Genomic DNA, 27,056 nt, shown 5'->3' on the forward strand with positions numbered 1-27,056 from the left:
GCCTGTGTTCTTGGCTCCCGAACTGGCATGTCTGTTTCACAAACAAAACCTGACCCCGCAGCTCCAGCTGACTGTGCTGAGCTTGGCCTCCTCCTCCCCCTGGTCTGGGCCCCAGGCTCCTCCACGCGCCCACTTTGCCCTGAAGCCCACCCAGACAGAAGAGCAAGCGACGTTCCCTCTTAGTATGCACATCCCAAGCAAGTCTGTGGGGAGGGGTGTGGCCGAGAGCCGTGGCTTGGGGAAAAGATCTGGAAATAAATCAGCCGCAGATCCACCAGTGTCTATGGCCCGCCCAGGGGAAATTCCAGGCGGTGAGAGAAACAGGCTCCCACCAACCAGTCCACTTTAATGTGAGTTTAATTTCACACTCTCTTACAAACGCCTGGGTCCGGAGCCCCAGCAGGACCTGAGTGCCCATGGGGAGGAAGCTGGCATTCCGGAGAAAGTGGTCACCAGAGTACGAAGGACTTTCATCCCAGAGGGAAGTAAGGAGACCTGAGGCCAGCCATTTTCCAAGGACGGAGCCTGTGTGGATGGGGACTCAGCGCTGAGCTGGAGCTGCTGATGCCAGACTTGCCAGTGAGAACAGAAACTCAGCAGTGAAAGCCACAAGGGGGAGGAGGCGAGTAGCACCAATGTCACAACAGCGTGTGGCCGGCCCCTCACCCTAAAGGAGAAGGAGTGGTGTCTGCCAAGGCCAGAACCTGAGCCACAGTGCAGGGCCGGTTCCAGCCCAGAGTGGGTCGTGAGTGGACCGGCAGTCGGGAAGGGAACTGAGAGAGGCCAGCCAGCAGGCCAGCAGGGCGACAGGACTGCAGGGCACCAGCCTGTCGGGCCCTGCACATTCAGGAAGTCCCACAGCCAGTGAAGCCTCCCAGGCCGGACTTCCTCCTTTGAAAAGGTAGCTGGGGGGGAAGGGGGACAGGGGACAGGCGTCCACCAGGGGGCGCCGGCTGCCCCAGGCTCAGTTGGCCGGGATGTACTGCAGGATCTGATGAGGGGCCAGCGGCTTCCTGGTCCCAGCCACCTCTCCGAGCTTGACCTCCCCTGGCTTCCCCAGCCCAGGGCAGTTCTCCTTGTTGCTCAGCCCAGCCTGCTGATCCGAGGCCTTCTGGAAGTAGCAGAGGCGGCACACGGCATGGTATTTGTCTGCTCCTCCAATCACCTCGACCTGGCCAAGGGGACAAAGAGGGCCTGAACTGAGCCGGCCCAGAACCTGCGGGCCACCCCCACCCCCCTCGGAGAAGGCGGGTGGCGGCTACCTCCTTTTCGAGGCCCAGCCGCTTGGTGTAGGCAGCCTCGTGGAAGCACTCCATGCACACGGCGTTCAGCTTTACCACGCTCTCGGCCAGCGGCACCAGGTTCAGGATGGCTCCGAAAGCCTGTGTGCGAGGGACAGACAGCGGCGGGCACTCACCTCGCCCTTTGGATTTGCAAGCACTGAAGCCAGGAAACTGCCCACCCCCCACCCGAACGTTAGCCCTGCCACAGAGGGCAACCCTGGGGAGGGGCCCCCGGTCATCCAAGGAGTGCGCACACGCCTCACCCAGAAGGAGAAGGGCCCCTGGGCTGCCCAGGCCCCTGCCCACGACCTGCCGCCTCACCTTCCTCTGGAAGGTCCCATCCAGGGCAGCCACAATCACGGTCTTCCCCAAGTTGGCCATGGTCTCGCTGAACTCCACAATGTCAGGGAACTGCAGAGTGGGGGGGGGGGGAGGAGAAGAGAGTGAGCCTCCACCCAGGGGGGCAGCTTCTGGAAGCCACGGGGAAGAGACCCTGCCACCTGGATCAGCGGCGTCCTCTGCACCGAGACAGAAAGTTGGGACTTGGGTCCTTTCCACATCAGGGTCTGGGGAGGCAAGGAGGGGCCTTGGCCCTCCGCTCTCAAACTGATGCCCACAGAAAGCAGGTTATTCTACTGGAAGGCGTGTCCCATTCCCATGCCAATTCCCCCTCCCAGGGAACTGTGAACCCTGGGCCTCGCCAGGGGTTCCTGAGTCAGCAAAGGTAAGGATGGAGCCAGCCAGGTGTCTGCTGCATCTCCAAATGTCCACCAGTCACGTCACTGGCATTTACTGCCTTTAGTTTTATAGATTGTCATGGGTTGAATTGGGTCCTCCCTCCCCCACAAATGGATGTTAAAATCCTTACCCTCACTAGCTCAGTGCGACCCTGGAGACAGAGAAGCTTAAGAGAAGGGAATTGGGACGGAAGCACACAGAGGGACGCTGACTTGAAGACACAGGGAGAAGACAGCCGTCTACCAGCCACAGGGAACGGCCGGGAGCCAGCCCCCCTCACAGACACGCCCACGGCAGGAATCGGGGCTCCCAGAGCGGTCAGCGTCGCCGAGGCCAGGGCACTGGCTGCAGGAGCCTGAGCACATTGACCCAGGTGACATTTAAAGTGGAACTTCAAACTATTTAGCAAACCTGGGGCTTCCCCCGCAGATGAGAGCAGCCAAAGTGCGGGGTGCAGGCTAGAAAGGAGGGGTCCACCTACCACACCCCAGCTCTGCACCCTGGGACCTGAGGCAAGCCCCTTCCCGAACGAGGTCTGAGTGGGGAGACCCCACGGGGGGATCGGAGGGCTGGAGGAGGTCTGCGCCTCTGCCACCATGTCACCAAGAGCTAGGTGGTGGCCCAAGGCCCCCTGGCTCCACCTCCCGGCTGTCATGCTAGCACAAGCCACAGAGGCCACCGAGGACGGGCGAAGGACGCGACAGCACAACATTCCACTGCAGATGGTGGCAGACCCCTCGAGAGGCCTGACAAAACCCAACTGGGAATGAACAGAGGAGACACGTTAACAGCGCATGACCGGGAGGCCCGGGTCAGCGCATCCACTGGGTGCGGCACCAGCCCAGGGAAAGGGTGTGAGCCCCTGGAAGGCGCTTCCCCAGGAGAGACAGACGCTGGAAGCCAATGAGCAGGGAGGAGCCAACGGCCATGGGCAGAGCGAAGGAGATGCTGCGGGGGGGGGAAAAGCGCGTCGACTTGGTGAAAAGAGAAACTGCTACACAGGCGAGTAGCATGGAGAGAAAAGGGGCCTCCCAGACCCCCCGGGAGTGGAAAGCAGAGCTCAGGAACACACTAAGAGGCAGACTGTCATGGTCACGGCTTCCTCCTCCCGCCGGAAGCCACGCCGTGCGTGCTCAGTTAGAAGGCATAGTGGTCCTGGCTGGTGTGGCTCAGTGGGTTGAGCACCAGCCTGCGAACCGAAGGGTTACCAGTTTGATTCCCAGTTAGAGCACATGCCTGGGTTGTGGGCCAGGTCCCCAGTAGGGGACACATGAGAGGCAACCACACACTGATGTTTCTCTCCCACTCTTTCTCTTTCTCTTCCCCCTCTCTAAAAATAAATAAATAAATAAAAAAGGGAAGGCACAGTGAACACAAAGCAGAACTTACACTCCCCCCCACGTGCTGTTCTGAGGGCAGGTCTGGGCCCTGCTGGGACAGCAACCAGTAGGGGACAGTGACCTCCTCAGCCCCTAAAGGAGTGAGTGCTCACGCTTTTCCAAAAGAACAGGGAAATGGTCAACCATTTTCCCTCGGCTGCCCACTATTTTGTTAACTCAGTGAACAAAACGGACCGACAAAAGGGGACTCTCAGGGGGTTCACAAGATGGAGGCCCAGGCGAGCCCACTTACAAACTGCCCTTCGTCAATGCCTATGACATCCACCCCCAGGGCCTCCTGGGTCGTGTCCCGGAGCTGGCAGGCGGGCAGCGCCTCCATGGTGCACCTGAGGGGAGAAAGCCAGAGTGAGCAAAGGGGGCCCAGGAGGCGGCGAGGTGGGCCGTCGTGTCTGCCTGGAGCTCGGGGAAGCCTCACTCAGTCTTGCGTTGCATTCATCCTCATGTCAGTGCGCTCACGCAATGCACTGTTTTTCCTTCTTTGGAGGGAGGGAGGGACCCATGAGGGCAAAGCGCCCAGGGCCTCTGGGTGCTGACCGAGTCCCGCGTGCCCAGGCGGAGCAAGGCCAGGGCAACGACCCAGAAGAATTTCCTCTGCCCCGTGAGGAGATTTCTCTGTGACCCGTGACCAGCTGGCTGAGAGCCAGGACCATCCGCTGCCTCGCGTTCTGGGGAACAGCCCGGCCGGGCAGTTTGAAGGGCAGTGTGTGGGAAAGTTCCAGGGCAGTAAAAGACTCCCTGCACCCCCCGCCCACCCCCACCCGCGGAAAGCCAGGGCCTTTTTGAAGAGGAATGCTGTTCTTTGTCCTCTGTCTTTTTACATAGTTTCTGTGTTTTTCTACAATGTCATTTTGTGTCCATTTTTGCCTCTCCTGGGCTTGTAGCTTCCTGAAGGCTCAGTAGTTTGCAGCTGTATTTATAAAATAATAAAGCACTCTACAACGTAGTTATTACTTTGCCATCATCCTACTATTCCGTGCATTTTAAACCTCACCCCCTGCCCGAAATGCAGGAGAGCAGAGGGAGGGCAGGGAGCGGGCGGTTCCGTCTGCAGCAAGGGCAGTGACCGGGAGCTCTGTCATGGCTGCCAAGCACTCGGTCACCGCCCCCATAGCCCAAGACAGGCAGGACTGTGATGCTCGGCCAGTTCGGATTTAACCCCGATCTGACCAACTCCAGAAACTCGACTTCCAATCAGTGCAACGCTGTCTCCTCTGCTTGTTTGGTCCTCCCCAGACGCGCCCCCGGTCCTGTGCGGCGGTCACATTTTAGGGACCAGGACGCAAACCTGGAGGCGCGGTGGGCCCGAGTCAGGCAGCACAGCCCGAATCGCCTGTCTCATTCCGGACACTTTCCAGTCCCAGTTCCCAGCACTGCCCACCCACCATCCACCTGCAGCGGCTGCAGCGGCTTCCAAACGCCACATGCCTGCAGCTTGGCTGGGCTGCTGGGGGCTCTGAGGGGGACATGTCTGGAGGGGCAAGATGGGCGTGACTCAGGCGCAGAACACCAGGCCCCAGCCTGCTGCCCAGGGGGTGGGCAGAGGGAAACTAAGCTAAACCCCAAACCCAGGTTGCAGACACCAATGCCTGCCCTGGGCGCAGGCAGATAAATGTAAAACCGGTGCACGCAGGCCACCAAGCCACAGCGGGTCCGCGAGGACCAGCCGGCTGAAAAGTTAAGTCAGAAACACCGAGCAGGCCAATCAAAACCAGCGTGCAACCTCCCCACAGGTGACTGAGTGAATCCCAGAGGGAGGCTGCCGGTCGAGGCAGGCGCCATGGACAAAGCGGTGGGCCGCTCTGTGTCGTGGGGGCGTCTTGTGCAGGGAGGATGCTCAGCAGCACCCCTGGCCTCTGCCCCCTAGAGGCTGGAGGCATGCACCCCCTCCTCCAGTTGGGAAAAATAGAAACAGCTGCAAAATCGCCCCTGGTTAAGAAGCACTGGGCTGAAGACCCCCGAAAGGCCGAGTCCCAGGCCACCTCGCCAAGCAACCTGGAAAGAGTCCTGATTTGAACACGCAGTGCCGGGCATCCGCTTTACTAACTGTTCCCACGAAAGCCCTCTCCCAACTCCTTCTGCGCCACGTCAGTTTCCAGGGGCGGGCTTTTGGGGAGGGAACGGGACAGAAGGGTCAGGCACTGACCTGTCATGGGTGGAGAACGCATTGCTGTACCGTGTGTCTTTGGCATATTTGATCACCAGGCACTTGTACTGCGCAATCTGGAAGCGCTGGACGCGTCTCATGAGCTCAGTGCTGCACAGGCAGGGGGGTAGGTAAGGCCCCCAGTGATGGACAGGCGAGCAAGACTCAGCCACCCACCTGCTAGGGGCTTACAGACTCCCACTGATAGGAAGACTGAAGGGCAGGGCGTGGGAAAGACAGTGAGGGCCAGAGGGCTCCACCCCAAGGGCCTCCTAGACCTGAAAGGGACCTAAACCCCCATCCTGCATCACTGGGGTGGGGGGCCTGGTGGCCAGGAATGGCCCTGGGTAAGCTTCTCAAGGGACGGGGCAGAGGAGAAGAGTCCAGACTACATTCCCAAATAATCTCCTTCCAGAGTTCTTCACAGTCGGAAGTGACGTCACAAACCTTTCTGTGCCACAACAGAAGCACTTTGCCTCCAGGTCAAAGGGACCACCCTGGGCCACTGGAGAATCGCCCGGCAGTACCAAACACAGCCCCCCCCACCCAGGTCCCAGCAGACCTAAGGAGATGGTCTCCCTACGAGGAGGTGGTCCACGGCCTGGACCCCAGGGCACGCAGTCTTTAAGACTTGGACGCCCCTTTCTGAGGTAGGGTGTGAGACCAGCAGCTCTGGGAACAGCTCAGGAGGGACCAGCTCTGTTCAGAGGATTCGACCTGGGTGGGGGTGGGGTGGGGTGGCTCCTCCAGGATCAGGTCTGGGGGAGATGGGGGAGCGGCATGCTGGGCGGGAAGGCTCCAGGGCAGGGGCGCGAGGTCTGGCAGGCGGGGTTGGGGGCTGTGCTAGAGGGGAACTCTGCCAGGGGGACCAGGGCAGGAGGGCGAGGTCCCGGGGTGGTGGGGGAGAGGAGGAGAAGGTGGTCCCGGGCCAACCCCCCTCCCCGTGAAGCCATTACCTTTTTCCTGAGAACATAGGTCCGAGAATCACCTAGGAGAGAAGGAGAGGTCACTTCGGGGCCCCCTGCGCGCGGATGCCGGGTCACCAGCCACGACTCCGCCCCCGCCTGCCAGGCCCCCGCCCCGGCCCCCGCACCTGGATCTGCCCCCGGGTCTTGCAGGGGGAGCCGGGCAGCACGTTGGGCAGCGTGAGGCAGCTCATAGTGCCTCCGGGGAGATTGCCTGACCTGAGCTTCCGCGACAGCCGCTGCGGAAATTCTGCGAATCCCGCGCGCTCGCCTTTATTGGCCGCGCGCGCCAATCATCGCGCGCCGCCGTGGAAGTAATAGGAGATTTCCCGCGCAACCTGACCCGGTCCGGGGCGGAGCCCGGCACATGCTTGCCGAGCTCCGGGAGGCCTGGCGGGGGCGGGGCTCCAGGGACCGGAGCCTAGCCCGCCCCGCCCTGTCCACCAGGCCCCGCCCCGCCCCCCGTCCACCCTGCTGCTCACGAGGGGCCACGCCGTTGCAGACGCCGAGATGGATGTGCCCGGGCAAGGTCTCGAGAGCGATGCTCCCTGGAAGAAGATGTCGGAGGAGGTAGGAGGCTTGGAGTGAGGGTCTGGGGCCAAGTGCACCTCAGCGATTATTAGGTGGAAGGCCCAGGGAGGAAACTTAGAAGCCCTCTAGACCACTCTTGTGGACGCCGCTGAGTGCCCACTTTGGGCCCGCTACTGACAGCTCCAGTGCCATGATGTCACCCCGTGATGTCACTTTACAGGGTGTCGCTCGGGGCGGAAAGGCAAACCTTTGTGAGCCTGTGGGCCTGACTTGAAGGGTAGAGAAAATTGAAGCCCTGGCTCCGTGAATATCCCATAAGGTACAGGAATGGGCAAAGTCCTTGACCTCGGCCTTGCTTGCGCAGTGAGTGGGTGGGATGCGCCGCCCCTGGCTGGCTGCAGAGGCCGGCGTTTACTGCTGGGTGCTCGTGAGGGTTAGAAAAAACCCGCAGAGAGCGCCTGGGCTACTGCCCTTCCATCACACGTTCCTAACTCGTCTTCCTGCATTTGCGGCGGTGGTTCCTCTGCCAGGGACGCGTCTGAGAGTCTGATGCAAGTCACGGATACCACCCGGAAGAAATCCCAGCGCCTCTCTCTGACACACATGTCCCCACAGTGTCAGAGGACTATCAGAAATCCATTGCAGGTTCATTAGGATAAATCGTAGCGCTGAACATGATGAGGGCAGTCACAGAGAGCGCCGGGCATGGCTGTGAACACCCCACAGGCAGGCCGCACAGACCCAGAGCCCCGTCCAATGGGAAGAGGAGGTCACGCACATTTGAGGGGTTAATTTTACTTGGCTTGCACGCCTTATGTCTCTTCACCTGTGAGGCTGCTGTTGCAGTGCCCAGTGTCCATATGAAGGAACTGAGACCCCGAGGCTGAAGGCTGCCCGGGGTCTCAGTGATGGAGCTTGGGTAGCACTCAGCCTGGCAGACTGCAGAGCCCGAGACCTTTCCATGAGGCCACGCTGTCTTCAAATTTCTCGGTCTCCTGTGCCTCTGTACCCTTTCTCAAAATCCCAGTTCCCTCCTGCACTACGGCTGAACACCTTAGCCGGATATTCAAGACCTTTGGCTCTCCAGCCGCAGCTTCCCAGCCTTGCCTCTGTGTTTGAGCGGTCTGGCCAGTCGGCACCCCCAAACGGACCCCAATTCCTTTCTTACCACCTCTGGGCCTCCCCTTGTGCTGCGTCCCCCTGCGGTCACACTGGTGCCCTTCGGGAGGACCAGCTCCACGTCACTTTGTCCGCAGCGGCCACCCAGCTCCTGGGCCTCCTGAGGTCTGAGTTAATGGGGACACATTTATGGGGGCCTCATCTTTGCTTTAAAGCTGTTTGCTGGTTAAAAGCGTGTTGTCACTCTAGCCCATGGATGTGAGAGCATCTGCGATGTTGTGGCTGAAGCACCTCATTAATTAGTGGGGAGAGAGTGGAGAGGGGTCCCAGGCTGGAGACTGGAAGGGCTTGCAGGAAGCCAAGGGCATCTGTGAGAGCCCTAGAGATCAGGGAGGGAGGCATCTCAAGGCGAGAGGTGCACAGGGCAGGTGGCAGGCGGGGCACACTCCGCTTGGAGAACAAAGGCCTGACGGGGCCGTGTCTGTCCTGCAGGAGCTGGAGAACCAGTACTCGCCCAGCCGATGGGTTGTCCGACTGGGAGCAGAGGGAGCCCTGAAGACCTACCAGGAGATGGGGAAAGAGGGTACAGGGAACCTGTCCCCGGCTGCTCGGGGTGGACTTTGGAGTGTGGCAGTGGTTCAGAAGGGTGGGGGTGGGAGCGGAGCCGCCCCATAGCCCAGCTCCCAGGGCAGTTCCAAAGTCCAGGCGCTGGAGACCTGTGAGCTAGTGAGGTGTCGAGGTTAATCCCCATCTCTGCCCTGTGTTTCCAGAGTGATGTGGTGTTGTTTTCACGCTGGGCGAGGTGCCCACGCTGGGCTGGGGAGGCAGGCTTCCCGGGGGAAGCACGAGGAAGGAAGCAGCCAGCCTCTCCCTCTGTCGGGACAGTCCGCTGTTGGCAGACCTGTTTTGTTTGAGCAGCTCAAACAGAGGTCCTGGCGGGCCGTGGCTGTCTAACCATATAGCCCAGCCCGAAGCACAGGCTTGGGCTTATCCCAGCACCCACGCTGACCAGACTGGTGTGGGTGGAGCTGCGTCTCGGGCTTTTGAAGTTGCCTCACGTGCTTGCCTCTGTGCCAAACACGCCTCTGTTTGCTCAGTCAATGTCTGTGTTCAGGGACGCCCGCATGAGCTCGTAGAAAACCTGGGTGTCTTCCTCATCTGGAGGGAGAAGAGCGAATCCTGTTGAGATGGGGAGTCACCCAGAAGTAGCAGGAGCTAAGACAAGCGTGCCACTGCTGCCTTCGGGGACCCTTTAGGGACTGCCCCCGTGAGCCCTGTGGTCAGCTCTCAGGTCACGGTCCACCTCCTTCCTTTCTCGATGCTCCAGCTGTCACAGCAGGCCCATCTCATAGATGAGGGACAGCTTTAGGGCCACTGGGGTGAGCAGAGCTGCACATGTGCAGGGGCGGGGCCTGTCTCTGTTTACAATGCCGAGATTTTGTTCATCGTGAACTTTGAGGCCTTCATTTTTATTTAAAAACATAAATTGCTTTTAAATACTCTTAATCTTTGTATTGGTCTGCCTGAGCTGCCGTACAGAAGGCTGTCCCCGGGCGGCTGCCACAACAGGAAGCCGCTTCTCACAGTTCTGACAGCGAGAAGCCCAAGGCCAAGGTGCCAGCCAGTGTGGTTCCCTGGCGAGCATTCTCTTCCCCGGCTGGCAGACAGCCACCTTCTCCACGTCCTCACGGCGTGGACACAGAGTTCTGGTCTTGCTTCCTCTTTTAAGGCCGCTTATCCCGTCCCGGGGCCCCCCTCAGGCCCTCATCTAACGCCAGTCAGCTCCCAAAGAGGCCACCTCCAGGGCTTCAACACAGGGCTTGGGGGAGGCACCAACACTCAGGCCATTACCATCTTCATTACTGAGGTTTCTGGTGCCACCCGCCGATGTTGTGCCCCAAGGGATTGCCTCTCCCACGGCCCCTAGTCCAGGCCCTGCCCCGTGAGGTTGGATAACGTGGCCAAGCCCACTCTGCTGCTGCCGGCCTCCACCCCCGGGCAGAGCATTACCCAGGGCAGGTAATGGGGCAGGTGCTGTGCGAGTCTATGGGGGCATCGGTGAGTGCCACCAGCAGGCCTCTCCTGGTGGAGTTCCTTAGCCCTCATCAGCGCCGCCCGTAAGCACATACGTACGGATGTGCCGAAGCCGGCTTCGAGGGGTGCCTCCCGGAACCGATCACCCACTTCCAGTCAGACGTCAGCGGAGAGTGTGGGTCCCATGTGGGTGGGCCAGTCTGGTCTCCTGGCAACCACACGCGTGTGCAGTGCTTCACAACCTAGTATAGGGCCCTGGGTACGACAGCCGCGGCCAACTGGTCAACCCCACGGCGCTTGCAGCAGGAAGGTTTCTACGTAAAATACAGACTGCTGCTCCCTGAGCTTGTTCTGACAGTGGCTTGTCTGGTTTCCCGAGACAGCCACCAAGAGGGCCCGGGCCACCAGGAGGAACCTGCTGAATGTCCCCTACGGAGACGGCGAAGGGGAGAAACTGGACATCTACTTCCCGGAGGCAGGGTCTGAAGGTGAGCAGCGGGGGCTGGCGGTCCCCGGGCAGGGCCCAGCCAGTGCCCTGCCTCAGCCCGGCCCTGCGTCCTGTCTTCTAGCCCTGCCTTTCCTCGTGTTCCTCCATGGAGGGTACTGGCAGAGTGGCAGGTGGGTCTGGAAACTGGACAAGGGGAAGTGGAGGGAGATTCCTCTTGCCCCGGCTGCCGAGTCTCCTATTCCCGGAGCTGCTACAGCAGATGACCACACACGGGGGCTGGGGGAGGGGTGCGGGCTCGCAGTTCTGGGGCCAGAAATCGGAGCTCAAGTTGTCGGGGTCCCACTCCCCCCAAAGGCCTCAGGGGAGGACCTGTCCCCGCTCCTTCCCGCTTCTGGTGGCTCTTGGTCTCCTGTGGCCTGTGGCCACGGCACTCCGGCCCAGCCCCCGTCTCCATGCAGCCTTCAAGTGTCTACGTCTCCGATCTCCTTCCCTTTTCTCCTACAACGTCACCAGTCATCGGGTTTGGGGCCCCTCCTAAATTCGGGGTGATCTCATCTCAAGATACTTAGTCACATCTACAAAGACCCTATTTTCAGTAAGGTCACATTCGGAGGCACTGGGGGCCAGGGTGTGGACCTGCCTTTTCGGCGAGCACTGTTTGACCCACTGTACCTGGTGAGAAGCATGTTCAGTCCACTCTGTCATCAAAGGGAAAGTCACAGGGAGCCACCCTTCGAGGCAGTTCTCAAAAACAGCACTTAGCCCTGGCTGGCATGACTCAGTGGATTGAGCTCCGGCCTTTGAACCAGAGGATCGCGGTTCGATTCCCAGTCGGGGACATGCCTGGGTTGCAGGCCAGTTCCCGGCAGGGGGTGCATGAGAAGCAACCACACATTGATATTTCTCTCCCTCTCTCCTTCCCTTCCCCTCTAAAGATAAATAAATAAAATCTTTAAAAAAAAAAAGCAAAATAGCACTTAAGCGAAAGAACATAATTGTCCAGATGAGAAGACCAGGCTTAGGGGTTAAATGAAGTCCCCGAGGTCCCACTGCCCGCGTGATGGCGAGGACAGAGTCTGCACCCTTCTCCACACCCCGCAGGGGCGGTGAGGGGCAGCACTCTGGGAGGACAGGACACAGGAGCAGTTCGGTGGCCGAGCTGCCTGTGCTTGTCACCTCTTTGTCTCTTTCGACAGTAAAGACGAGTCAGCTTTCATGGTGAACCCGCTGACGGCTCAGGGAGTGGCCGTGGTGATAGTGGCTTATGACATTGCCCCCAAAGGTAATGGGTGGTCTTGCAGGTTCGGGGGGCTGGTGGGCTTTGGAGGGAGTGAGCCCCTGACAGAGCCTGACCCAGCCCATGCTCTCCGGACAGGCTCCCTGGCCCAGATGGTGGACCAGGTAACTCGGAGCGTCGCCTTTGTCCAGAAGCGGTACCCGTGCAATGAGTGGGTGTTGCGGCAGGGTTTCCTTGTCCGACGATGGTGGAGAGAGCGGGGAAGGGAGCCCGGGCCCAGCCCCTTCGATACAGCCCGGCCGCCCTTCTGGCCTGTGGAGTGGAGGACAAAGCGGGACTCCTTGGTACTGGCCTGAGGCTTCGGGGAAACTGGATGCAAACCTGTCACTGCTCTGCCCCATCCAGGGGGATTTACCTGTGCGGACACTCAGCTGGGGCCCACCTGGCCGCCATGATGCTCCTAGTTGACTGGACCGAGCATGGAGTCATGTGCAACTTCAAAGGTCACCATGGGGACCGCACCCCAGCCTGGCCGGGCAGCTTCCTCCTCCCCTACCGGCCGGGCCTCAGCACTAGCTGCTGGGAATCCCCACGGCCGGCTTGGCTTGACCCGGGGGCTCTGAGTCCTGGGCGCAGGGCCTGTTGGCTTCTTCTCTTCCTCCTGCTCTGGTCTTGTCCCCCTGGCTGTGGAGCCCTGGCTGGCTGCCTCTTGCCCACTTGGCGCCTGCATGAAACCTGGTCTGGGTGGTGTGATGGCCCCACCTGCCCCTCTGACTGCTTTGCCTTCGCAGGCTTTTTCCTGCTGAGTGGGATCTACGACCTGGAGCCCTTCGTGCACACCTCTCAGAACGCTCCTCTTCTCCTGACCCTGTGAGCCGCTTTCTTCCCACCCCCGCTGCTGGCCCACAGCCTGGGAGGAGGGGCTGGGGTGCGACATGGGCTTCTCTCTGTCCTGACCCCCACCCCTGCACCAGGGAGGATGCTCAGAGGACCAGCCCACAACGGCTCCTGGAGGCGGCCCCCCGGCAGCCCGCAGATCCAGCCTGCCGAGTGCTGGTGATTGTGGGCCAGTACGACAGCCCCGAGTTCCTCCGGCAGTCCAGGGAGTTCTATCAGGTACCCCGAGCACCCTGCTTTGGGCCGAAGGCGGAGGGTCATGCAGTCTCCTCATCCTCGTGTGCCTGTCACCCCGGAGGCCCTGTCAGTCACTCAGCAGATGTTGCATGAGCCTCTGGTATGTGCCGGGCTCTGGTGGGAACCCCTCTTCTCCTGCCGCCTCATGCCTCCCCCTCTGCACTTCCCCCCCCCAGACACTGTGCCGAGGAGGGTGGAAAGCCTCGTTCGAAGAACTTCAGGACGTGGATCACTTTGAGATCGTCTGGAAACTAACGCAGACGGACTATGTGCTCAACCAGGTAGGCGTGGCCCTTCACCGTGGCCCCGGAGTGGATGGGTTCCTGGCGGCTCCACCTGTAAGGAGAGGCGGGGAGCACAGGAGAGCCACTTCCCCGGGTTTCTTGGTGTCCAGGAGGTTGGGGGACCCGACGAAAGGAATCGAGTGCCACACTTGCTTCCTACACTTCACCTCCCTCCAGAACAGCCCCAGGTGATGTGCAGAGGCTGGTCCTGGGTGGGCAAGTGGGATCTTCACGGGGCTGTGGATGGGGAGAGGCCGGTACCAGACGGTGTCAGCCTGTTTGAGTCTCAGCATAAAAGCAAAGCCAACTCCACCTGGGAAGGGGTTGGTGAATTCGGTGTCTACGTGTTTATTACTATTTTAATTCGGAAAATCCCTTTCAAAGTCAAAGGAAAAATTGGGGGGAAAACATGTGCCCCAAAACTGGTAGAAGAAGAGTTACTACTTTTTTATTTTTTTCTGGGCAAGTGGGCACTTGATTAGCTTCCCTTTTTAATCAGCTGCCACCTCTGACGAGCTTTAGTTCCGTAGTGAGCATCCTTTCGACAAGAGCCCTTTCAAATCACGAAGTAAGAAGATCGGCTCCGGCTGGTGTGGCGCAGTGGGTTGAGCACTGGCCTGCAAACTGAAAGGTCCCCAGTTAGATTCCCAGTCAGGGCACATGCCTGGGTTGCGGGCCAGGTCCCCGGTCCCCAAGCTTTTTTGGCTTGCGGGTCAAACCTAGTGGGGCAGCAACCAGGGGTCAGTCCACGTAGGCTGGGAGCTTTATTAGCACCTTTCCAACCGGAGCGGGGAAAGACTCCCGAGTTGCGTTTCTGCAGCCAGTAAAGCAGGTTGTTTAATCAGAGTCCTCCGAGAGACCCTCACAAGAGCTCTCCGGTTCTGGGGCTCGTGTCTTCTCCCCACTGCAGATTATTCTGAAAACGATCTTCCAGGACGGCCTCTGAAGCCCTGGCGGCTTGCGCCCGACTTGCGAGTCTTCTCCAAAGGGCCTGACCGCACCCCTCCTCCAGCCTGCGCATCCCTGCTCCCCGGCGGCCTCCATCTGCCCGCCCACCCTCGCAAGAGCCTGTTCTTCCCACTGCTCTGAGCAGAAATAGAGGTCTCCGTAGCCGTGCTCTGGTCTGGATTGAGTGGCTCCAGGGACTGTCCAGCCCAGGGCAATGCTGCGTGATGCTCAGAACCTCAACTGAAATTGGAATCTGGAGGGCCTGTAGGGAACGGGGAACGGTCTCATACTGTACCACTCACAGTCAGTGACCCCAGTCAGGGAAAGACTAATCCTGCATCTCCAACGGGAAGGCGTACGTATCTACTATATGGGTAAGAGGAAGATTTCTTCTTGTCCAGCAACAAGCTCCACCAATGGAAAGTGCTGCAGCTCAGCCAATGAGAAGCCACTTCACCCTGAACTCTAATGAATGTTTTACCCACTAAAGATTTTGTTGTGGACCCTACTTTCTATAAAAGCTTTCCATTTTTTGCCCTGGCTAGTGTGGCTCGGTGGATTGAGTGTCAGCATGCAAACCAAAAGACCTCCAGTTCTGTTCTCAGTTGGGGCACATGCCTGGGTTGTGGGCCAGGTGCCCAGTAGGGGGCGTGTGAGGGGCAGCCAATTGACGTTTCTCTTTCTTCCTCCCTTCTCCTCTCTCTAAAAATAAATAAAATCTTATAAAGAAAAGTTTCCCCATGTTGTATAACAAAATGGGAAATCTGTTTCTGGGAATATCTGAGATATGATGCTGTCAGATTCATGAATCATTTAATAAAGCCAATTAGATCTTTAAATTTACTTATTTGAATGTTGTTTTGCAACAGCTCTGACGCCGCACGGACCTCGATTTTCTCCTCTGTAACGTGGCAAGTTGTAACACCTAACAGCTAGAAGGCTAATATCACGTTTCTCTGAACCACAACTGATAAGAGAAGGACGGACAACTCAGTAGACAAGTGCACAAAAAGTACATGTTGGCAAAAATTTGAAAGGTGCTGGAAAGGGGAACAGGCACGGCGGTGGCAATGAGCCGTACCGCAGCTTCTCAGAGAATAATTCGGTGCTAAGTGTTAAAATTTTAAATGCACATTAGCCTAGAAACCCATCTAGCCCCTGGAAGCAGAAGTACCAGAACACAAAGATACTCATACAAAGTACTTATCGCAGTACTATTTACAATGGCACGAAACAAAAACCCGAGGGCCCATCAACATGCCCACGATGGAGGAGATATCTGGACGCTGCCGCCTGGAGCTCTAGCCATTGACTGAAGAGCTAGCTAATTCCAGAGGAACTCGGATGGAAAGGGAAAAACAAAGACCTAAGGGTCCGTTTCTGGTCTTCCAAAAAGCCCTAGTGACTTGGAATACTTCTTTCCAGCCCCTTCTTGCCTGTAATGTCTCTTTTGAGACATCCGCTGACAGTCTGATGGGCACTCCTTTGTAGGTGACTGTCCCCTTAGCTCTTGCTGCTTCTAGAATTCTCTTTCATTTTAATCTTGGCTAATATAATGATGATGTGCCTTGGTGTGTTCCTTCTTGGGTCCAACTTCTTTGGGACTCTCTGAGCTTCCTGGATTTCCTGGAAGTCTATTTCCTTTGCCAGATTGGGGAAATTCTCCTTTATTATTTGTTCAAATAAGTGTTCCATTCGTGGCTGCTCCTCTTCCCCTTCTGGTACCCCTATAATTCGGATGTTGGAGCATTTAAAGATGTCCTGAAGGTTCCTAAGCCTCTCCTCATTTTTTAAAATTGTTTCTTCATCCTTTTCTGTTTGGTCATTTTTTTCTTCTTTCTGGTCCACTCCCTTGATTTGAATCCCAGTTTCCTTTCCATAACTATTGGTTTCCTGTGCATTTCCCGTCATTTCAATTAGTTTAGCCTTCATATGTTCCTCAAATTTGTGACTAAAATCAACCTGTTCTGTGAGCATCCTGATCAAAGACCTACAACCAAATTGCTCTGCCCAGCAAAGCTTTCATTTAGAATGGAAGGACAGATAAAGTGCTTCTCAGATAAGATCAAATTCAAGGAGTTCATCATCACCAAGCCCTTATTATGTGAAATGTTAAAGGGAACTATCCAAGAAAATGAAGATAAAAATTATGAACAGTGAAAGAACAGCAAACTCACAGTTATTAACAACTGCAACTAAAACAAAAGCAAATTAAGAGGACAGCAAGATCAGGAGTGAACCATAGAACTGAAGCTCACATGGAGGGTTAGCAACAGGGGAGTGGGAGGAGGAGAAGGGGGGAGAAGGTACAGAAAATAAGTAGCATAGATGGTAGGTAGAAAACAGATAGGGGGAAGGGCAAGAATAGTATGGGAAATATAGAATCTAAAGAACTTGAGACACATGGTCATAAACTAAAGGGGGGAATGGTGGGGGAGGGGTGTGCAGGGTGGAGGGGAATGAAGGGGGGAATGGGGCAAGCATAATAGCATAATCAATAAAATATATATATTTTAAAAGCCCCAGTGAGAAGACAGAGAGAGACAAGTTAGCAGTTAACAGCTCCCTGGTGCGAGGGCGGAGGTTGCGCTGTGGCTTTCATGCACATGACATCTTTTCCCCAAAAGATGCGCCTCCCAGATGGACATGCTTTGGCACCGGGTCCAACTCACCCTGCGGGAGGGCAGGGGGGAGCTGGACTCAGGGCATTCCGGCCTGGGCGCGCACAAAAACAACGAGGGTTTACAGGCTGAAAGGGCTTAATACATAGGTACTCGACAGGCATTCCGGGGGCTCCCGCCCACCCTTGGCTCCACTCCCCATCACTCTTCACTCTGCGTCCATGAAGCGGCAAAGCCAGATGGAGGTCAACAGGTACGCTGGAGGCAAAAGCCGCCACGCAGGAGGACTACAACTCCCAGCATACTCCACGCTGCCCACCCCCGTTCCCAGAAGGCCGCGGGGGCCCTCTCGCCCAGTCAAAAGCGGCGCGTTTGGGACTTGTTTTTCAGCCGCTGCCAACCGCCGGATTTGAATCGCGGCGCAGCTACCTGGCGCCGGTGTGGTGGCGGTGAGATGGGCGCCCCGTCGTTGCCGGAGGCCTGGAAGCCCTACCTCAAGGACCACCGCCTCGCTACGTTCAAGAACTGGCCCTTCTTGGAGGGCTGCGCCTGCACCCCGGAACAGGTGAGACCGAGGGGCCTCGCGGGTCCCGCGCCAGAGCTTCCGACCCAGGCCTCGGCTCTTCCGTGGGCTCCCGAGCCGGGGCCGCGCCCCGCCCGAGTCTGAGCCGTGCTCTCCCTCGCAGATGGCTGCGGCCGGCTTCATCCATTGCCCCACTGAGAACGAGCCCGACTTGGCCCAGTGTTTCTTGTGCTTCAAGGAGCTGGAAGGCTGGGAGCCAGACGACGACCCCTTGTGAGTACCCCTAGCCAGCCTGGCTAGGCCCCTGAGTGCCCGGCTGCATCCGGGGCTTCTGTTTTGAGCTGTGCTCGGGAAAAGGATTTGAATTTCGAAGACCCTTAGTGAAGGAGAAGCGGTTTTCCGACCTCATTTTGGGCCCTGAACAGCTGTTGCGAGTGTCCGAACACTTGTGCGCTGGCGGCTGGGTGATGGTTTCAGCCTTGTCCTCTGATTTGGCCAAATGTCCTTGGGGGCACGTTGAAGAGGGGCTCATTCCTGTAGGCACTGGGTGCCTTTCAGGGTCGACAGAACCTGGGAGCGGATCGTGTTGTGACCTAGGGACGTGTAGGTGCCTTTCTTGTTGCACAGTTTTTAAATCCGAAGCATTGTTGATCACTCACAACCACAAAAAAACTCTTTAACCCTGTAGAGGTCGAGGTAAAAAAAATTGCAGCGTTGGGCACCTGCATCCATCTGAAAAATACATCCATTACTAATATACATCCATTACTAATGCCGAAATGCGAAAAAAAATTTAAAACACTGCGAATTTGCATTTGTTGTATTTATGTAATAAAATACTTGATTTTTTGGTTTTCACTTATAGTCTGGAAATTATTATACAAAGAAATATGAAAATATTTCTTTGTATAATAGAAATCTTGTGTGAAACAATCAGTTGCCTCTTGCACGCCCCCTACTGGGGACCCGGCCTGCACCCCAGGCATGTGCCCTGGCTGGGAATTGAACCCACCACCCTCTGGTTGGTTCTCAGGCCAGGGCTGAGCCACACCAGCCAGGGCTGCAAAAATATTTTGATAAGCGACTCGTTTTGGATGCACAGTACTGAACACCTCCTTTTCTCTTCCTGCCTGTTGAGGGAGCCGTATCTATGCCATGGTTAGAATTTCCTTCCATTTGAGTTTGAAATCGATGGACTTTGGGTGTGAAGCCTTGTATATACTTGTAGAGATTTCCTAACACTTTTTTGCGTTCTGACACTAACTGCATTATGGGGTCACCGGTAACTATTCTGCGCCCTGTTTTGACGTTGCTGCTCAGCATGTGCGTAGCCTGAGCGTTTATTTCTGCCGCGTTTGGAACCGTGTGGGAGACAACCCCGGGCCACCTCCTGGTGCTCCTGGCCGCCTCCTACGTCCCTGTCGTCTGGTCCGCAGTGTCAGCTCCTGACTTGGCTGGGTTGTGATATTCTATTTTGTCAGGCTTTCGCGAATCTAAATTTCCAGAGTCATCAAAATGCCGTTAATTACGTTTTTTCCCTTTTGGGATGTATGAGATACAAGGGTGCAGTATGCACCAAAGCCTGTTTTTATTTTTTTAAAAGACTTTATTTATTTATCTTTAGAGGGGAAGGGAAGGAGAGAAGGAGAGAAATATCAATGTGGTTGCCTCTCGTGAATCCCCCGCTGGGAACTGGCCTGCAACCCAGGCATGTGCCCTGACTGGGAATCGAACCGCCATTATGGTTCGCAGGCCAACGCTCAACCCACTGAGCTACACCAGCCAGGGCCAAAGCCTATTTTTAGAAGACACCAGTTCAGGGCATTGTTGGGGTTTCTTCGTACAAGCAGTGCCTATGTGAGAAAGTCGCTTCTTTTTCGAGTCAGAGATGAGGTTCACATCAGTGAACCAGGTACCTGTCGTTCTGTTACGTCCTGACACATTCCAACGAGCACACGGGTCTGCTCGTGCATCCGCTGGCTCGTTTCCGGTCCAGTGAGGGCCCGGGCTGCTTGCCGGCGTAGACTTCCAGATCTCCTGTGTAAAATACTTTTGAGTCTTCCATAGCAATAATTTTTATGCCATAGATGGGATATGTTTTCTAAACCCACATCTGCCTTGAAACCCAGGTAACATTGGGTCCACTGGTACCTTCTGCCCCCCAGAGTGACATGATTTACAGTTTTCTACAAATGCTGAAAACTGTCTCTCATAGCCGCTTATTTGGCCGTTTTCTGGTGTTTGTTCTAAGTGGGTAACTTTGCATCAAACCCGATACAATTATGAATACATGGAAGTCTCCATAGAGATATGGTAAGTCCAAGTTCAGCCCCCACCACCCGTAGCCCCTAACACCTGCCGGTCGGCTGAGCCACCCGCCTCGCTGTAAAGCAGCTCCATGTGAAAGGCCTGCGGGGGCCTGCGGTTCAGGTTGGTCTGTGTAGAGCATCGTTCTCATGAAGACCGGCCCGAGGCAGAACCGATGTATTTATTTATGCTAATAAATTAGATCTGAAATGTTATTAATGATAAAGAAGTTCCAAGTTTTTGGCATTTTTTTGCATTTGGCTGAACTAATGTAAGTTGACACAAAATATCCTGTGGCTGTTTTCTAATTTGCCTTCTTGGGTCTTTCCTCCATTTTGATTCTTTATCCAAAAATATACTCTTCCTTCACGTCTAATTCGTCTTCACTTTCTTCACTGGCGACGTCTTGCTCGGTGTCCGAATCTCCTGGACGAACTTTCACGTCCTCGTCGTCTTCTTCTGAGTCACTTTCATTTTCGTGTCTGACTCATTCATTCCCTTGTTGGGCGGGAATAGCATTCGCTGAAGTTCTTCCACGTCTCTTGGATCATCCACTTGATACATTTTTCCAGCCATTTTCAGTGGCAAATGGAAAAAAAAAACCACAATACTGACTTCAAAGTAGACACACACACACACATACACACACACCCCCAAACAAAAACCAGCTGCAGCAACACCAACCTCGTGGGATCTCATGCAGTTCACTGGTGAACACCACACCCCCTACAAGTCACACGTTATAACCAAATGGATGGCTTACACATCATGGCTTGACATTAGTCACATGCAGACACACAGCAAGTCATGACTTTGAACCTGTGCACCCGATATAGGCACCAGTGTTTCAGAAAAGAGTCTGTATCTCTCAGATCAGCTGCGACCCCCGATGGTTGAAGTGGTCCGCCTCCCTGGCGTTTCCGGTTTTGCTCTGTAAGGCCCGGAGTTCTGTGTGTGCACGGACTGAGGGAGAGTGTGGCGGCTGTCCGTCTGCCATGCGATGCCACATTTTTTTACCACCTTTCCCCCATCAGAACCGATCATGTGTACAACTTTACTTTTGTTTTTCTGTAGAGACTCAACCGAGTGGTTTCTTGCCATGGGCAGGACATGTGTTGGCCCTGGCGGTGAGCGTGCCAAGGCTCCCGGGGAGAGTACCGGTGGTGGTGTCCCTAAATGTTGGCTTACTTGCAGATTTTTTTAAAACTTTTTTTATTGATTATGCCATTACATTTGTTCTATTTCCCCTCCTCTGTTCCCCTCCACCCTGCACACTCCTCCCCCACCATTCTCCCCCCTTTAGTTCATGAACACGTGTCTCAGGTTCTTTAGATTCTGTATTTCCCCTACTGTTCTTACCCTCCCCCTGTCTATTTTCTATTTACTGTCTATGCTGCTTATTCTCTATACCTTCTCCCCCTTCTCCATCTCCCACTCCCCTGTTGCTAACTCTCTACATGATCTTTATTTCTATGGTTCACTCCTGATCTAGCTGTCCTCTTAGTTTTCTTTCGTTTTAGGTGTGGTTGTTAATAACTGTGAGTTTGCTGTCCTTTCACTGTTCACCTTTTTTATCTTCTTTTTCTTAGGTAAGTCCCTTTAACATTTCATATAGTAAGGGCTTGGTGATGATGAACTCCTTGAATTTGATCTTATCTGAGAAGCACTTTATCTGTCCTTCCATTCTAAATGAAAACTTTGCTGGATAGAGCAATCTTGGTTGTAGGTCTTTGGATTTCATGACTTGGAATACTTCTTTCCAGCCCCTTCTTGCCTGTAAGGTCTCTTTTGAGAAATCCGCTGACAGTCTGATGGGCACTCCTTTGTAGGTGACTGTCCCCTTATCTCTTGCTGCTTCTAGAATTCTCTTTCATTTTAATCTTGGCTAATGTAATTATGATGTGCCTTGGTGTGTTCCTTCTTGGGTCCAACTTCTTTGGGACTCTCTGAGCTTCCTGGATTTCCTGGAAGTCTATTTCCTTTGCCAGATTGGGGAAACTCTCCTTTATTATTTGTTCAAATAAGTGTTCCACTCGTGGCTGTTTCTCTTCCCCTTCTGGTACCCCTATAATTCAGATGTTGGAGCATTTAAAGATGTCCTGGAGGTTCCTAAGCCTCTCCTCATTTTTTGAGTTCTTGTTTCTTCATCCTTTTCTGTTTGGTCATTTTTTTCCTCTTTCTGGTCCACTCCTTTGATTTGAGTCCCAGTTTCCTTTCCATAACTGTTGGTTTCCTGTGCGTTTCCATTCATTTCAATTAGTTTAGCCTTCATATATTTCTCTAATTTGTGGCTATAATCAACCAGTTCTGTGAGGATCCTGATCACCAGTGTTTTGAACTGTGCATCTGAAAGTTTGGCTATTTCTACATGGCTTAGATTTATCGGCTCTGGGGCTCTGAGTTGTTCTTGAGCCATGTTTTGATCTGTTCGTGCCTGTTATATAGGAGGAGAGAGACACCTTGGTGTTTACCGGGGCGTGGCCACCCAGGTCACTGGTTTGTGATGCTGTATGTGGGGGCGGGGTCAGAGAGGGAGCAATGGCGGTCCTCTCCGCTCGCCCAGTCCGCCTCACCGCTCGCCCCCCCCCGGCCCGTTTATCTGAGCAAAAATGTGCGAGTCTGCCGCCCTGCGCCAGTCGCTGGGGCCTGCGAGATCTGTCTCAACGCTCGCCTCTTCACAGGTTTATCTGCGTGCAAATGCGCGACCTACTGCAGACAGCTAGCAGCGCCTCTTCCCTGGGTTCTGCCCGTAGCTAGCTCGCACCTGGCATCTCACCTGGCATCCGTGCCAGGGCTGCTTGTGCACCGCCCGGATCTTTTTTGCCCGACTGGCTCCGCTCTCACACCGGTTTAGCTGAGTGGTCCATTGTTTCCGGACTCCGTATTCGATTTTCTGCGTGGTTTGGTTGTGTTTGTTGTTAAAACTTTGTTGTTTTTAGATTTGGTTGAGCGAGGACGCAAGGTATTCCCACCTACACCTCCATCTTGGTGGAAGTCCCCTTACTCGCAGATTCTAATTCCTGTTGGCCGTCGCCACGGACCTCGTGTCGCGGTGTGTCCATCCTGGCGCTGTGCCGGTTCAGTGCTGGGAGCTCCGCAGAGCTAATTCCCCAGGCAGGAAACGAGGGTGCGGGCCAGAGGGCTGTCCTCATCCAAACCAGCAGATTATGTGACAAGGCCAGTGGAATGAGACTGCTTCCAGCTGTCCCTTGCGGGTCTTAGGGGGGACCTGACTGTGACGGCTCTGGACTGCAGTGTGGAGCACTCTCCCCACTCCCGGCTGAAGGGCTGCAGGCAGTGAACGTCGGCACAAGGACTGGGGGGCGGCATCCACAGAGGGGGTGCTTGGACCGGCCGTAGGGGAAGGTGGCCTGGCACCCGGCACTGGTTCGATCCGCTTCGGGCCTCACTTTGCTCTGGCCACCGGCAGGGTGTCCGGGAGGGAGATGGGACGGGCGGGGGCCCTGAGACGCACTGCTGCCCCCTCCCTTTACCAGTGCTCCCGTCCATGTGTCCTGTGCTGGCTTTTCCAGGGCGGAGCATGAAAAGCACTCGCCTGGCTGTGCCTTCCTGTCTCTGAAGAAGGCTTGTGAAGAATTAACCCTCGGGGAGTTCTTGAAACTGGACAAGGAAAGAGCCAAGAACAAAATTGTACGTATGATTTGCAGTAAGAGTCCAGAGTCAACCCCTCTTGGGGTCTTTAACCCTGACCTTCCCAGCCCCTCACATGCCCGGGTTTCCGACGATGCTCAGCTGCGGGTGTGCGGGCGCACAAGGGCATGGTCATGCCCTCAGCAAAGGTGTCTGCAGTGGGGGTGCCCTCTGCCGGTGGCACAGTCCAGATGGGAAGTGGGTGTTGTGTAATGGGGGGCGGAACAGAGGGGTAGGGGCACCTGGCAGAGCGTGCACTGGGGAAAAGGCGCTGGTCCCACTGGAACTTGAGGGGGCTTCTGCAGGTGACGTGGAGTCTGGGGTGGGCAGCCAGGGTAACCGGGAGATCAGGAGAGTGAAGCTCTGAGCCGGCGGTCACAGAGGGGAGGGGTTGCCAGGAAAGCCTGACTTCCGGTGCCCACGCGTGATCATTGAGGGCTGCTCACGTTTCGGTGGGTGGTCCGTAAGAAGTGACTCACGCGTGCGAGGGTGAGACTTCACTGGGTGCCCTCTGCTCTTCTCCGCTCGCCTGGCAGCCCTGCAGAGGACCGTGGGGGCGTTTGGTAGCCTTGCAGCACAGCTCCGCGGGCTGTCCTGTGTCCCGGTCGTTTCCATCTCTCGCAGGCCCAGCTCGGGCAGTGCTGTCTGCTCACAGGAGGGCCGTGGTGGGGGGCTGGGGAGGCCCTGGACCGCTGCCGCGGCCGAGTGCGTAGGCCATGCGGTCCCTGTGAGACAGTGTTGTCTCTGGGTTTTGTTTCTCACAACTGTTTACAAAGATAAAGACCCGAAGACTGTGCAGTTAACAGGCCGGGGATTGGCCAGCAGCATGGCCGGGGACGGCTGCCCGGCTCTAAGTGAGGAACGCCCCATGTGGGTTGGGGAGCAGCTGGGAGAAAGTGGGCAGAGTGGACAGAGGGCGCTGGGGGCGTGGCCAGCGAGGCCGAGAAGGACAAAGCAGATGCTGTGGTCGCGCCCAACAGGGAGACACTTGGCTGGGACAGTCCCAAGCGGCGCCCGAGTGCTCAGGGACCCTGTGGTCCAGCGGAAGCAGTCGGGCAGCCTGCCAGGGAGGAAGCCCACCGGGGTGCCGTCTGCATCTGCCACGTGGCCAGCGGTCACTCAGCAACTGGTTTTTGTCCCCCTGGAGCCTGAGTCAGGATACTTAAAACAATGCATGAGTTTTTATTTGTTCAGTTACAAACGAACAGCATAGGCTTCTATAGGGTATATTTCCTTCCAGATCACTTAAAAATTTATACATTTTAAAGAAGAGTAGAAAGGTTAAGCTATTCATACCTAATTGGTTTATGAAACTTATGCAACAGGAAGGTTTTTTCTGTGTCCATGGCCCTCGCTCAGCCGCACCATTGGGAGGTCCTTGTGCCGGGCCGGCCGGCAGCGCGGCCCACGGGGTCTCGGTCACGGTCTCTGAAGCGGAGCTCCAGCCGCACTGCTGCTCCAGGCGGTGCTCCTCTGGGCGGAAAGTTCTGCTGGACAGGGCAGCCCGTTGTGAGTGCGAATAACTTGTCACTGATACAGAGCAGGTCCCCTGGTGTCCCCATGTGACTGGATGGTGAAGGCTGGGGTCAGAGTGGTGTCGAGACAGGTGTGACCGGGGGCCTGTCCGCATCACACTCAGCCCTGGGGCCGTCTGGGGACCTGGCTCCTTGAGGTGGGCTGGCCAGCGAGTCCGTCTCTTCTGTAGGGTGACGGGGGCAGGAACTGCTACTGGGAACCGTGTGTTAAGTCAGCCATGTAAGGGCGCCACACAGTGCGAGACTCCCGTGGGTCAGATGCTCTGTTACGAGACGAAGCCACAGGGCAGCCCCTGGAGATGGGACCGTGCACTCGTCACGGCGCTGTGCACCTCTCAGGCCCCCAGACCCACCTGTGAGGGCTGCTGTGGTGGGCGTGCCAGGGCGGCCGGGGGCTCGACTCCTGCAGCCGCACCGCTGCGTCTGTGGTGGGGGGAAAGGTGGGGTGAGTTAGAACCACGGTGAACCTAGGTCCACCCCCGGGAGGAAACTCCGTCTGGGAGCCAGTGGGGGCCCCCTCTGTGTGAGTCCCGCTTGGTGAGCAGCGCCATCAGAGCACGGCGGGGGTGGGCGGCTGGCACGGGTTCGCTGGCAGGTTTTCTTGTTCCCAACACCGAGTTTCTTGGGCTTTTTACCCCCACCCCCTCTTTTGGAAAAGTGCGAAAGGAAGCTGCTGCCCTCCGCATTGCGGCGGCGCAACAGGTACGGCCCACCCCGCAGGCGCGGGGTCTCCTTGGCTCGGCCGGTGGGTGTGTTGCCAGGCCCCCTCCCCCATCCATCGGGTGCTGCCGTCTCGCAGTCCTGTCAGTGTGACATCTTTACAACAAAAAAGTACGTGTTGAAAGTAACCTTTACAACGGTAGCCTTTATGGTTTTTCTTCTTAGGAAACATTTACCCTGAGAAAGTTGTTGGTTTTCAGAGTGACAGGCATGGAGGAGGATGGACCCGAGGCAGGAGGGTCCCTGGTTGGCTGGCCCACCGCCCTTGGCCCGCCCTCCCCTCCCTCTCCTGGGCGCAGCGGAGTGGTCCTGGGGGCTGGATTTAGGGAAGGCTGGAGGCCGAGGTTTGTGTCTCAGGAGAAAGCTAATGTTGACAGCCTCCCCTCCCCTGGGTGGGGCGGGGCTTGGGCCCTTCCTGGGGGAGCTCGGACACAGCTGGGACACAGCTCGGACGCCAGCAGGGTGACGGTGACCGCCAGCAGGGTGACGGTGACCGGAAGGCAAGGTTCTGCCAGGTTAGCTGGGTGACCCAGCCACGAGCCGTTCTGGGCCCCAGTCTCCCTGGTCTTATCAACCAGCCTGTGATTCGAAAGCTGTTGTTTCAATTTCACGAGTCTGTTATTTATTTCCAGGCAAAGGAGGCCACCAGTAAGCAGAAAGAATTTGAAGAAACTGCAAAGCAGGTCCGCCGCGCCATTGAGCAGCTGGGGGCCCGGAAGTGAGGCCCCGCCCACCCTCCTCCACTGTGGGCCCTGCGCAGGCTCGTCCCGGCTCGGCCCTGCCCTGCCCTCACGGCGCCTTAGGCGAGGAGAACCTCACAACTTTGAAATGAGAATATTTAAACTGTATTTTTTTTCTCTTGGAAGTGGGGCCACAGGCTACTTCTGTCTTTGCCTCTGGTGTCACTGAGTCTGGTGACTGATCCCTTTCCCTCCGGAGTTTTTGCGTCGTCCGTCCTGGATGCAGCCAGGGTGGAAGGCGAGAAGCTCAGTCACGTGGGCAGAGTCCTCCCTGGGGAAGGGGCAGGCCTCCCATTGCCTGGCCGTGGCGTCGGAGACCCGGTGTGAATGCAATCATAGGTCCGTTGTTCCTGGACGAACAGAGAATTAAGGTGCCATTTAAAGTGTCATTTGCATAATCTGAGATTACTGTGTGTGCTTCTTGTGTCCCCTGTGCTCTGTAGGATGTCACTTCCACAGGCCCGCAGCACCCTGGCCTGCCAGGCCTCTGCCATGCGCGCGCGGGAAGGGCTCTCCTTGCCTGTTCCATCACTTTGTGGTCTTCAGGGCCTCGAGGGACAGCTGGTGGCACTGAGCCCAGGCTACCTCTGGACTGTACAGGGGGGCCCTGCCCACGACTGAGGGCCGAGTGGCCGGGAGGAACAGAGCAGGCTGGTGTCCTGGGCGAAGCCGGCCTCTGGGTTTGAAGTTTGTTG

The 27,056-nt window shown here is 56.5% G+C and overlaps 3 protein-coding genes across 13 annotated transcripts; 2 read left to right on the forward strand and 1 right to left on the reverse strand.

Annotated features, from left to right (window-relative positions):
• Positions 1-339: 339 nt before the first annotated feature.
• On the reverse strand, positions 340-6,978 carry TK1 (thymidine kinase 1). The gene is made up of 7 exons (XM_037157718.2): positions 6,658-6,978; positions 6,521-6,552; positions 5,565-5,675; positions 3,654-3,747; positions 1,605-1,694; positions 1,263-1,382; positions 340-1,171 (listed from the first exon to the last, which is right to left on the reverse strand). The coding sequence occupies exons 1-7, from the start codon at positions 6,721-6,723 to the stop codon at positions 965-967; spliced, it is 720 nt and encodes a 239-aa protein (XP_037013613.1). The 5' UTR covers positions 6,724-6,978; the 3' UTR covers positions 340-964.
• AFMID (arylformamidase) lies at positions 6,969-14,999 on the forward strand. Of its 11 annotated transcripts, XM_037157714.2 has the most exons (11): positions 6,980-7,099; positions 8,672-8,762; positions 10,597-10,701; positions 10,783-10,831; positions 11,858-11,943; positions 12,037-12,109; positions 12,304-12,401; positions 12,690-12,768; positions 12,873-13,014; positions 13,209-13,313; positions 14,227-14,999. In XM_037157714.2, the coding sequence occupies exons 1-11, from the start codon at positions 7,040-7,042 to the stop codon at positions 14,260-14,262; spliced, it is 924 nt and encodes a 307-aa protein (XP_037013609.2). In that variant the 5' UTR covers positions 6,980-7,039; the 3' UTR covers positions 14,263-14,999. The 11 variants fall into 11 exon arrangements, with proteins under 11 accessions (XP_053515657.1, XP_053515670.1, XP_053515668.1 ...); XM_053659682.1 differs by lacking the exons at positions 8,672-8,762; positions 14,227-14,999 and adding an exon at positions 13,427-14,220 and having other exon boundaries at positions 6,969-7,099; positions 10,593-10,701; XM_053659700.1 differs by lacking the exons at positions 10,783-10,831; positions 11,858-11,943; positions 14,227-14,999 and adding exons at positions 7,281-7,379; positions 13,427-14,220 and having other exon boundaries at positions 6,998-7,099; positions 12,037-12,062.
• Positions 15,000-17,238: 2,239 nt separating this feature from the next.
• On the forward strand, positions 17,239-26,764 carry BIRC5 (baculoviral IAP repeat containing 5). The gene is made up of 4 exons (XM_037158043.2): positions 17,239-17,450; positions 17,572-17,681; positions 23,249-23,366; positions 26,254-26,764. Exons 1-4 carry the CDS (start codon positions 17,340-17,342, stop codon positions 26,341-26,343), a joined length of 429 nt encoding a protein of 142 aa, XP_037013938.2. The 5' UTR covers positions 17,239-17,339; the 3' UTR covers positions 26,344-26,764.
• Positions 26,765-27,056: the final 292 nt, after the last annotated feature.

Source organism: Artibeus jamaicensis, unplaced genomic scaffold (assembly GCF_021234435.1).
Source record: "Artibeus jamaicensis isolate MK-2021 breed Jamaican fruit bat unplaced genomic scaffold, CSHL_Jam_final contig_2259, whole genome shotgun sequence".
NCBI classification, from domain to species: domain Eukaryota; kingdom Metazoa; phylum Chordata; class Mammalia; order Chiroptera; family Phyllostomidae; genus Artibeus; species Artibeus jamaicensis.